This window comes from Elephantulus edwardii, unplaced genomic scaffold, assembly GCF_000299155.1.
Source record: "Elephantulus edwardii isolate Elephantulus edwardi_28Jun2011 unplaced genomic scaffold, EleEdw1.0 scaffold00187, whole genome shotgun sequence".
Taxonomy (NCBI): domain Eukaryota; kingdom Metazoa; phylum Chordata; class Mammalia; order Macroscelidea; family Macroscelididae; genus Elephantulus; species Elephantulus edwardii.
In genome coordinates, this window is record NW_006399937.1 from 1,678,442 (window position 1) to 1,691,179 (window position 12,738).

The window sequence follows — 12,738 nt, forward strand, 5'->3', positions numbered from 1 at the left end:
ATGGAATTAGGTAGGATGTCTTAGCATAATCATAGGTGTATAACATCTCCTCAGGACTTGTGAGTTTAACGAACACATCAGTACTACATTGAATATACCATGTCGGAATATTGATTTAATAATCATAAAGATTCCCTTTCTTGATTTGTATTCTGCATTTCTCTACTGCTGCTCAAATGACCTTCTATCTTAAACACCAATCTCAGCCTGAATTTTGGCCTGAATTTGTGGGCTGTTGTTATTACTCTGTCTTAAATACAAGTCTTAGGACACTAATGGCCTGCATTTCCTAATAATGCTCCCAAATTTCACTGAGTCCTCTGTAACCTACATTATATTTTAAATAATATTTTCTAAAATAATATCTTTCCTTTCAAATAGAAACCTCTCTTATTGCTTTCCTTTTGGGAATGCCATTTTCCCTGAGGCCCTTTGAATAAAGTGTATACAGTCTTCCAATCATCATGCTTTATAAGACTGATATTACTTGTGTGCTGAAGAAAGTGAACAGAATTCAGACGAAGGATCAGGAAAAGTCATGCTTTCCAGCATTGCTTCCAGAGCATGACTTCCTCTCTACTCCTTGTTTATTGCCCTCCAGCACTGTCATCCATTGACCTCCATCTTCACTGGGGTCTGTGGACTTGGAACTACTTTTTCTTTCATACTCTAGTGTCACATTACCACTTTAGATGCCTATAAGTAACCACAGTACAATTCCAGCATCCAGACGCAATTCTTTGATTTCTACTACACCCTATGATCTTTTTCTCCAAACCCCTTCCCTGGCCAAAATGCCAGATGTTGTAAATTCTTGACATTTTCTCATCCTTAAATTCTTAAGTTGTAATAAATTACTGTCTGACCACAATTTTCATTATTCACTCTTATTCCTGTACTCTGTACACACATATCCTGTAACATGAAGACTTCAGCCTGTTGCTGCTATCATTCTATAGTAAGTTATTTTTTCATTACTTTCAACAGTTAATCTAAACTTTCATCTCTTCATTAATGCTTTATAATGCTTCCATCTTCCCTCTCATCAATGGCTATGCCTGTACTTCATTAAGAAATTAAGAAAATGTACAACAATGGATGAATAAAATAAAAATTCAGATTGTTGTTGTTTATTGCCTTCAAGTCGAGCATGACTCATAGCTAACCTATGAACAAAAGGCTTGAAGCCCCTCTACAACTATCGACATTTATCAAAGTTCATAGGGTTTCTGGAGGCATGTTATTTAGGAAGTGGATGGGGAAAAAATCCTTAACTATTCTTCCACGTATAATGAGCTTAGCAGAAAACAAGTAAATATTTGACTGTTCCTATTTCTATTTTAAATAGTTGCACAGGTGTGAGTGATGGGTACACTATCAAAGAACTATGACATCTCAGTGTACATTTACTTTTTCTCTGGAAGAAAATACTCCAATAATAATTGGCCCCTTAAGGTTTCCTGTGGTTGGTATCCATTCTTCCTTATCTAGTTACCCTACACCCTTCCTTGCACTGTGGTTACTGATCTCTGGATTTTTTAGTCATAATGAATACGATGACTTTTGTATTTATGCTTTCTCTAAAAGTTTCTTTATTAATATACTTTCCTCTTGTGTTCTGGGTTACGCTCCTCTTCATCTATCATGCGGTATAACCCAAGGCACAGAATCCCAAATTTATCTAATGATCCACAGAACACTTGACCAAAGTTGTCTTTTGGCTAGGGAGAGAAGAGAACAACACATGACATCTTGATCCTTTAATCAAACTCAAACAAGCATGCTGTAAAGTGTCATTTTATTTTTCTCATCATTGCCATCATCACCATTATGTGCTGTTAACTCACCTTCAACTCTTAGTGACCCTGTGTACAACAGTTCTGAACCATGCCCTGTTCTGAGCCAGACTCATTGACTCCAACACACCTACCCCAGTTGCCCCAGTTACTGTATCAGTCAATCTCTTCCGAGGTCTTCCTCTCCTGTACTGTCCCTCCATCCTTCCAAACATGATATGTTTCTCCAAAGACCAGTCTCTCCTGGTCACATGCACAAAGTAAGTGAGATGGAGCTTCAAAACTCTAGCCTCCAATGAAAAATCTGGTTTTATCCTCTCCAAGACAGACCTGCTTGTTTTCTTAGTGATCCATGGTTTTTAAGACTCTTCATAAGCACCACAACTCAAAGGCATTGATTCTTCTTCTGTCATCCTTAGTCATTGTACAGATCAGTGATGCATAACAAGTAACTGTAATGACCATGAGCTGGATCAGGTGCATCTTAGTCTCTAGACATTGTTGCTCTTCAGTACTTTGGAAAAGTTCCTGACAGTATCTTTTCCCAGTGCAATTCATTTTTTTTATCAGTTTCCTGACTGCTGTTGCCAAGAGTGTTGATTGTGGAGCTGAACAAGCTGTAAAGGTTAACAACCTCAATCTCTTCTCCATCTACCATGGTGCTGCCAGTTGGCCCAGTGATGAGAATCTTTGTCTTCTTGAGGCTGACCTTCTATCCATATTGAAGACTATAGTCCTTGGCCTTCTGCAGCAAGCTCTTCAGATCCTCCTTAGTTTCAGCAAGCAAGTGTGTGCCATCTGCATAATTAAGGTTGAGTCTTCTTCCAATCCTGATACCACATTTTTCCTCATAAAATCCAGCTTCAAAAATAATCTGTTCTGAATATAGATAATGTTTGAAGATTGGAGAGTTATTCTTGGTATCTATGTGGTAGCAGTGCATGACACTGCAACTAATATTATTATTAATTATAAGTCTTCCTTATTATTGTCTAACTTTCAAATGCATAGGAAGCAACTAAAATACTACAGCTTAGATCTGTTGTAACTGTTGTGTGCCATCAAGTTGGAAACAACTCATAGCTGACCCTCTAACTGGTTTTCAGAGGCAGTAAATGACAAATGACATGATTATGAAATGATATGGAAATAAATGATTCCCCATCCTTCTTTCGTGGAGAAATTCTTGGTTTCCAACACCTCATGCCTTTGGGAATGAAGCACAGCTTCTTAACAGGAGGCCACCAGAGCTCTCTGTGGCTTGGGTCAGGTGTCTCTTGGACTTTAAACTGACGTCCTAGTTCTTTAGCCCTTTACTGAGGTCCTTGGCATAGATTTTTTTTTTTCTAATGAAATATGAGTTTTGGTTTCTGGAGAGTAGGTTTTCTTCCTTTAGTTGAAAGTTGGGTGATTGGTAGTTTTTTATTTTGTTCACAATCATGTGTGAGATGATTTAATTTACTGGATTTAGCTAACTTACAGCTGTGAGCTTGAAGATTCTTCTTAAATCAATCAGGACCTAGGGGCAGGTCTTTGTAGTTAAAAGTCAGTAGAGCCTGACTAGTCTCCAGTTTGGAGGCTCATGTGTGAAGCATTTGGAGTCTGAAGGGTAAGTTCTCTTGTTTTAGTTAAAACCCAGGTGTAAGCTGTTTGGTGTTTTGTTTTGTTTTTAATTTCATTCACAATCATGTTAATTGTGTTTGGGAAGAACGTTTTCCCGACTGATACAGCACTGATCAGTTTGCTGAACTAAAGGAACATGGGGTTGTTATGATGCTGAATGCTGTGTCACTGGTGTGTCAAATGCCATAATGGTTACTTATTGTGGACAGTGTCTGGAGGAGCTTCTAGATTAAGACAGGCTTGGAAGCAGGATTGGCATCCACTTCCTTAACAACATGCTAGAAACTCTATGAACATTAGAGAAATGATGATATTTATAGAACAGGGTTAAGATCGTTTGTTCAAAGGTCAGTATGAGTCATGCTCAACTCAACAGCATTTAACAACGACAATATGTCTTTTGATTTCTTGCTGTTCCTACCGAGGATATTTATTGTGCATCCAATTAAAATGAAATTTTTGATAAGTTCAAACTTCTATCTATCATTATGTTCTTACTAGCACAGGTATGAAGTTCTTGTTTTCTTGATTTTGAGCTTTAGTCATTATTGAAAGCTGAATGTAGTCTTTTAAACTTCTTCATTAAATGCTGCAAGTCTTTCTTTTTTACAAGCAAGTTGTGTCTCCCACATATTGCAGATTATTGACAAGTATTCTCCAATCATGATGCCACGCATTTCTTCGCACAGTCCAGTTTCTTGAATTATTTCTTCAGCATACAGATGAATAAGTCTGAAGAAAGGCTAGAACTCTGACACATATCTTTCCTGATTTTAAACCATACAATATTCCTTTGTTCTGCACAATTGTTTCTTGGTCTATGCATCGGCTTCACATGGATCTTCTGGGCTTCCAATTATTCTTAATATTATCCATAACTGGTTATGATCCACAGCAACAAATTCCTTTACATAATCAATAAAATGCAAGTAAATATTGTTTTTATATTCCCTGCTTTTGTATTTTTCCAATTTTTCTGTATTGGACCAAAGAAAAATTCATACCTTTGAAGTGTGATGCTGGCAAAGAGTATTAAAAATATCAAGAACTACCAAATGAACAAACAAATTTCTTTTGAAATAAATGCAACCAGAGTGTTCTATAGAGGCAAGGATGGTGAAACTTCATCCCACGTACTTTTAGAATGTTGTAAGGAAAGGCCAGTCCTTGGAAAAAAGATGCAATGCTAGAAAAGGTATACAGTCAAAGAGAAGAAGACCTTCAAAGAACATGGATTGACACAGCAATTATAATCATGGACTCGAGCATGACACAGATCATGAGGATGGTGCAGGATAGGGCAGGGTTCAGAGCTCTTGTTCATAAGGTTGTTATGAATTGCAATAGATTCAAAAGCATTTGACAACAACAATCTTCCCAGGAATTGTTTTTATCATTCTTGTCTTTTCTGAGTCTTTTTCCGGGTGTTGTGTGATGTCCTATTGTTCTCCCATTTTTTGTTTTGGTAGTATTTTGAGGGTATTCTGTTCACAAGGTATTTAAAGAGTTGGGATGTATAGTGACATTTTTGTCCCATCCTAAAACAGATCACAGTCTCACTGTCCTTGGTCAAAAAGCAGCAGCAAAGGGTTTGATAAAGTGAAAGTACAATACTTTATTCAGTTCTGTGATTTCCTGGGGTAGAAGGCAAAGCAAGAATGAGAAAAATAAGAAGGAGAAGGAGGAGAGCACTGCAGACCTCTGCAGGCTCGTCCATTACAAACTATGTCAACTTTGATGCCAGCAAGAGTTACTATGGCAGTACTCTTGGCTTCAAAAGATTCATTCATATGCCATTAGCAGAAAAACTCAGAACTACTAAACTATAAGAACCAGAACATACTGAGTGAATTTGTTTTGGAAAGTGTGTTTCAGTTTTTGGGTTTTGTTTATTTTAAATCTCAAATGCATATTTCACAGGGCTTGTCCTTTTGGGTAATGTATGTTGAGATGCAACAGGAATATAGGCCTGAAAAAGTCTGCTCTTTGTGGAGGAGTTTCTGCTGTTGTCCTCTGTGTCAGCAAAAGGAGCTTCCTTGTAAAAGCCTTTCCATCAGCAGTAACTTTAGGGAGCTGGGTTACATGCCAATTAAACCTAAAGCAAACAGTTTTACACTAATAATTAGTCTGCTAACTCTGCTCTGATCCTCACGTACAGAGGACCCATTACAATTTTCCAGGAGTTCTTCTTTCTCTCTGCCATGGTCTATTGTCTACTAATCACTGGTAGAAAGATTCTTCTGCCTGATTTTAGGTGGTCCTATCAAGTTTCTTTAGCAATTGAAATAGAATTGACAGACCATAAGTCTGAATGGCTTAGTAAATCTTTGCTCTGCCCTGGTAGACTACGTGATCAAGAAAGTATTCAATTTTTTAAGCTTCTTGATTTAAGAATGAATGAAACGAATAGCGATTTCAATAACTGTGTTGTTTGCTGTCAAGTCACCTGCTGCTCATAACAACCCTATGCATAACAGCTCTGAACCCTGCCTTGTCCTGAGCTAGTTTCACTGATTCTGACATCCCTATCCCCATTGCCCCAGTTTTTGTTTCAATCTATTACTAGATTAAGTAAAAATTACAACAGTGGCAAGATCTGAAGGAGTACAAATACAGGGAAATCAGTAAATATTAGCTACTATGACTATTACTAATATTCTGCCAAAAAACAAAACCATTAGACCTAGCTGATGCTTCCTGCAGATTAATTTTCATATTTTTAAGATGAAACTAATAAACAACTACTTTATCAAACTCTCTCAGTTATTTGATTAAAAAGCATCTGTTACAAAAATTCTGCTTGCAAATTAAACTATAACAGTATTTAAAGTCTCAGAAAAATATGTTGCTGTTAACGTGCTCTCAAGTTAGAATCAACTCATAGCTGACCTGCTAGGAGGTTTTTAGAAGCTGTAAATTGCATGGAGTAGCTGGTGGAATCAAATTGCATGTCTTTAGGTTGGCATGCATTCTTACAACTAAGCCATGAGTAAAAAAATGCGTTGCAAATTATATAGTCCTCTCTGAATGCAAGATACATTGTTATTGTTTTGTTTTAAAATTATTATTTCCGTTCTGTAAGCATCAAAGAATCCAGATAAACTAGACCATTTTCCAGAAACCCAGTAAGGGAAAGAAATAAGAATCTTTAGTATGACAAGAGTAGACTCACTTCAATGTCTGATAAAACGGTTTTGTTCAAGGAGAGAAGGCCTAGCTTACACCGTGCTCTTGCAGAAAATAAGGCATTTGAACCTTCGGTCAGCCCAAAATGCTTATCTTTATCCAAATTTTGTGCAAGCTGAGAACTTACTCCTCCTGTCACCAGCATCTGAAGTAATTCTAGGACATGATAGTTGTAGAAAGCCTGGAAAGGAAGTACAAGGCAAAGTGAGAGAGCCATACATTACAGAGGTGAGTAAACTTAGACATACAGAGGACTGCCCTCTTTGGAATACATCTGATTGTGTAGAACAACGATTCTTACTATCATTATCATTATCAAATAAATGCTGAGTGTTCAGGTAAGAAATTAGAGTGGGAAAGGTGCAGAAGAAATAGCACTGCCCCAGTCCCCTGTTCTCTCAGAGATCATGCTGCAGGTAAGAAAAAAAGAAAATGAGTGATGATATGGTGCATAAATTCTTCCCTTACAGAAATGGCCAGAGAAGTGTGTCAAGCCACAGAGACCCTAACAATCATTAGTACATATTTAAAAATATTTATTTAAAGAGATATTGATTGGATTTCTCCTGTGGGATCTCTGATACTACTGTCACCTACACTTGAGTATCCTAGGTAAAAATACACTTAAATTCTCTTTGATTGTGACCTACTTAAGTACAAGTATTAACTTAGGGCTTATTAATATTTGAATAGCCCATAGCTTTTATTATTCCCTGTGCAAATATTAGGTGCTGAATAAGTGAATTAATGGAAATCAAACTGACACCAGAAGAAGACATGTAATTTAATTCTTATTTTGAAACAAGGTTGAGTCTGAACAATCCTAGATATTTTTTCAAACTGTCTTTGCCCATACATACCATACACAGCTGTAGAGTAGGGATTAACATATAAGTAAATAGCACTGTAACACGTTATCTATTAAACAAATGTCATACCTACTCCTGTGGAGTAATTTATGACTTGTGGTGACGTTCCATCAGGTTTTCAAGGATGCAAATCTCAATAGAAGGAGATTGCTCGTATTTCTAGGAGAAGCTAGTGGACTCAAGTTACTGACCTTCTGTTTGCAATCTAACTCATAACACATCATACCAAAAGTATTCCTTATTACCTATTAGATATGGGAAATTTATTGAATACATAATGTTTTTCATTTTCCACACTGTTTTACTGGGATGATACTTTGACTCCTGTAGATATGATAATTTGTATATTTATATGGTATCTACATAAAAATAATTTAATTTAATTATTACATTATAGAATAGCCATGGTTCCAATTATTGTTTCTCTAGAACTTTAATCATTCACTTTTTCCACCCTAAAATTTAAGAGATCATCTTTTGAGGCTTGGATGATGGTGAAGACTTCCTCACTAATGTCTCTGGTTTTCTTCTTATTGCCAATCCAAAGCAATCTCTAGAAACACAAACATGATCATTCCATCCACCTATTTAGATTTCTAGTAATGCAAATGTAAGCTCAGATTCTTTACCATGCTATTGAAGGTCCTTCTTATTTGACCTCAGCCCCCTTTCCAGGTCTTTGTCTCCTCCATGACCTCTGTGACACCAGTGCATACGCTAATGTCAGAAGATGATTTATGCATTTGTTTTTGAACATCTGGTTTGCCTCTCATCAACTTGGCAAACTCTATCCTGGACATGCTCATCAGCATGAAGTTTTTCTTTCTTTGTGAGCCCATAGCCACTGGCTTTTGTCATATTTTATTCTCCTATATTTTATAGAGGTTGGGGTTTTTTTTGTAGAAATAATACCTAAATTTGGATCACTTCCTAGCTGAATGCCTTTGAACAATTCATGTGTGCTTTCTCAGCAACAGCTTTAAAATCTTAAAGTCAACTTAATAAATACCACACCTTCTGGCATTACTTTCAGGATTAAATTAAATAGATAGGATTAAATGTAACATATAGGATTAAATGAAATATGTAGGATATTTCAACAATGGACTTAAGCACAATAGAGATTGTGAGAATGATTTCAGCAAGATTTCAATTTGTTATAGAAAGAACTTCCATAAGTCAAAGTGCATTCAAGAGCACCTAACAACCAAAGGACACTTTGCAAAAGTCTAGCTCCTTTACCAATGACTTTCATTTACACAGATCACTTGGATGATTTTATTTAGTGAAGTTTTCTGTGATCTTAGACATACTGGATCAGAATTCATTAATAAGAATGGGACTTACATTTTAAAAATATATCCTAAGATAGTTCTGAAGCTGATGGTTTTCCTATTACCCTCTGAATATTAAGTCCCTAAATCATAGGTTTGTTTATCCAATGAACTTGATCTACTTTCAGAATATTTCTCCAATCATGCTAGAAACAAAGGTTTTAAATTGTTGTGAGAATATTAACTATATTAGACTGTTGAATAGCAAATAAACAAAGTACTATTGATAAAATATAGAGGACATTAGCTCATGTTAGAATAAGAAATGATATCTCTATGAATTCAGAAAAAAATTGGGAAATAATTTTTACAGGTTATTTTTTTTCAGTTTGAAATATAACTTCACGAGCCATCTCCATCCTAATCTTCAGAGTAAAACATCTCATGGCAATGACCCTCCTAATAACTGTTCTGTCCTACCACTGAGAAGCATGCTTAAGAAATTAGCCCCTGAAATCCAGGAGAGAAGAGAGAATGTAAATCCAGACTGAGGCTCAATCTGTTTAAGAACATGTAGCCATATTGTAGACTGATCAAACATAATGCTGTTAGAATAATTCCCCACTGATTAAAGAAAAGGTATAAATTCCAGGGTTATCCTGGCGTTGATAGCTCTCAGGAAACATGTGCTTTACATATTTAACCAAGAGAGGCTTAGTTCTTGAATATATCATTTCTTCAGTTTGACATCAAAAGCATTACAATTTTATATTGGGGAAAATAATGGGATTTACATGTCACCCTTGCTCTGCGAATTTATCTCCTATTCTTATTATTCAAGGCTCTGTGGTATTGGTCTTATCTGTCTTTCTTTTCTTTCTCTGTCTCCTTCCTTTATAATGAAAACCTACTCTTAAAAGGGACTTAAAATACTGTAGGATTTTAAAGTTAGGCAATGTTTCTAAATATATTTTCTAGAATTAGTAGTTTCAGATAATGCTTTAATTCAGGCTGGTTTTGCTACAATGATGTTTGAGTTTCATCTCATGCCCTAAAATACTACCTGACAACACAGGTACTAATATCTTAGCTGTTTTCTTCTTTTTATTCTGAGAATATTAAAAGACCCTTACAACTAAACATACTTTGAGAAGTGTTACTAGTTCAGAATGAGGCTATAATGTCAAAGAACCAGTTGAGTGCTGGGAGCATGTCACATGGCTTTAGTGCCCTTCCTTTTCCTCACAAGCAAAGGAAAATGACTGAGCTCGATGCACCTCAAATTCATGTCTAGTTCAGGAACTGAATTACTTTTAAGCCATGCATGTGTTCTGCTAGGGGTCTGAGTCCCTCTCCATGTTTTAATTTTAAAACATTAAAACATTAAAGTATTAAACTGATAAGAGGATTATAAGTGGATTTGAATTTTACCTGACAGGCGTGCATCTCCAACTGGGGCAAGAGTTTCCGGTGGAACATAGGGGAAGGCTTAAAGCCATGGAATCCCTGGGTGACACAAACAGCTAAGCATCTGATTGCTAACCAAAAAGTTTAGTGCTTCAAAGCCACTCAGAGGCATCTTAGAAGATAGTCTTGGAAGTTTATTTCCAAAAGATCACAATTCTGAAAACCCTATAATCCAAGGAATCACAAACAGAATTCCATAGATTTGATTCTACCTCACAGTGGCCTACGGTTGGGTTTCTGAGGCTGTGAATCTTCAGGAGACTGTCCATCTTTCTCCTTGGAGTAGCTAGTGGATTTGAACTATTGACCTTTCAGATAGCATTGTAACACATAGTGTACTATATTACTACAGGTACTTATTTCATAGAGTCCTCTATGGAATGATTTCACTCTGCATACATGGACTGCTATGAGTCGGAATCAACTAGACAGAGACTGATTACCACAGTCGTTATAAGTCAAATACCACTAGTATACCAGGTAGTAGGATGAAACATTTACAGGAAATTTTGAAGCACAATCTCTTGTGTTCCTAAGTAGTGACAATCTCACAGAGGGTTATTACAAATGGATCTGCCTCTTCTGAGTTTGCACATTAATTAAAGCACTTCAGAGGAGAAGGCAAAGGACGTGCACTTGGAAAGGAAAGAGAGTTGTGAGTACCCATGAGAAAGAAGGCAATTCTTAAATATCAAGTTGTGAGAGGAGTTCTCCAAGATTGGACTCAAGACTGAAGTGCTCATATAGCTGAGCCCCTTTTATCTGAGGGAGTTAATTCTGTTTCTTACGTGTAATGGAGGCACCACGGAAACAAGTATTTTCATTCTAATTATGGCCACTGATTATGTCAAGCATAAGCTAATTTAGTAAGCAATGGGACATAGATGCCTTGGTCCATTAAACTGGTTAGTAGTTTAGAAAAGCCAAATATGGAAGATGTTCTCTGTGGAGAGAAATAACAGGACAAAACAAAACAAACCAAAACAAGGAATCAAACCCCAGAGTTGTCTAGCTGACCCTAACTCTGAGCAACCCTTCACTAGGTTTCTGAGGCTGTAAATCCTTACAGGAGCCTTCTAAATATCTTTTGAAGAGGAGCTGGTGGATTCAAACCACTTACCTTTTGGTTACAGTCCAGCACATAACACACATGCCACCAGGGCTCATTAACAAGACAAAAGACGCATGTAAAGGGTGCAGCTTACTGATTGCTGTCTCCAGTGGCGCTGCTGACTGGAAATCTTTCTCAGAATGGATAACTAATATTTTTATCACTTTTATTGTATAGCTCCTTGTTGGTAATATAATCTAACTTCTAGGACAATGTTGTTTGGCTTTTATTTTTTTAAATCTTCTTGCAACAGTAATCTACCTTTATGTCACATCTTATCCAGGCATGTCTGCACTTTCTCCAAAACATATCTGTTCTTTTAGCAGCTCATGTGATATTCAGTACTCTTTTCCAACACCACAGCTCAAAGGCATCAATACTTCTGTCATCTTTATTTATTGTACAGCTCTCAGATGCATAAAAAGGGATAGAAAAGACCATGATATGAACCAGACACACTTTAATCCTCAAAATGATTGGTGAGGTCTCTAACTACAGAATTTCCTATTGCAATATGTCTCCTGCTCTCCTGACAGCTTATATCAAGGGTGTTGATTGTGGATCCAAGCAACATGAAATCACAGACATCTTCAAACTTTTCTCAATCTATCATGATGTTGCTTATCAGTTCAGTGGTGAAAATTATGGTTTCCTTGATATTGGGATGTAATCTGTATTGAAATCTGTAGTAATCCATTTTGAAAGCTGTAGTCTTTGATCTCCTGCAGCAAACACTTCAGTTCTCCTTACTTTCAGAAAGTAAAGTTGTGTCATCAGCATGTTGTTGTTGTTGTTGTTATATGCTGTTAAGTCACCTGCGACTCATAGTGACCCTATCTACAACAGATCTAAACCCTACTCTATCCTGTGTCAATCTCACTGTTCTCCTACACACCCACCCCGATTACCCCAGTCATTGATTTAATCCATCTCATAGAGGGTCTTCCTCTCCTGCACTGTCCATCCACCCCCCTGAGCATGACATCCTTCTCCAAGGATTGATCCCTCCTTTCAACATGTCAATAGTATGTCAGATGAAGCTTCAGAATCCTTGCTTTCAAGGAGCAGCTCAGTTTAACCATCTCTAGGATGAACTTGTTCATTTTATTAGCAGTCCATGGTACATCCAAAACTCTTCTCCAACACCACAACTCATCAATTCTCCTTCTATCCTCACTAGTCATTGTTCAACTATCTGACGAATAACAAGTGATTGCAAAGACCATGGCCTGTATCAGGCACACCTTAATCTTCAGAGTGACATCATTGCTTTTCATTACTTTAGAAAGGTCTCTAACAGTAGAGTTTCCCATCACAATACATCTTTTAATTTCCTGGCTGCTGGTGTTAAGAGTGTTGATTGTGGAGCCAAGTAAACTAAAGTTGTTAACAATCTCAATCTCTTCACCATC

The 12,738-nt window shown here is 36.9% G+C and overlaps 1 protein-coding gene across 1 annotated transcript in view; it reads right to left on the reverse strand.

The window, feature by feature from the left end:
- The window catches only part of KCNU1 (potassium channel, subfamily U, member 1), a 311,810-nt gene that overhangs the window by 12,740 nt on the left and 286,332 nt on the right, over positions 1 to 12,738 (reverse strand). The window contains exons 27-28 of the mRNA XM_006896651.1: positions 6,592 to 6,786; positions 1,611 to 1,721 (exon numbers count right to left, since the gene is read on the reverse strand). Of these exons, the coding sequence (XP_006896713.1) occupies positions 1,611 to 1,721; positions 6,592 to 6,786 (306 nt within the window). The remainder of the gene's footprint in view (positions 1 to 1,610; positions 1,722 to 6,591; positions 6,787 to 12,738) is intronic.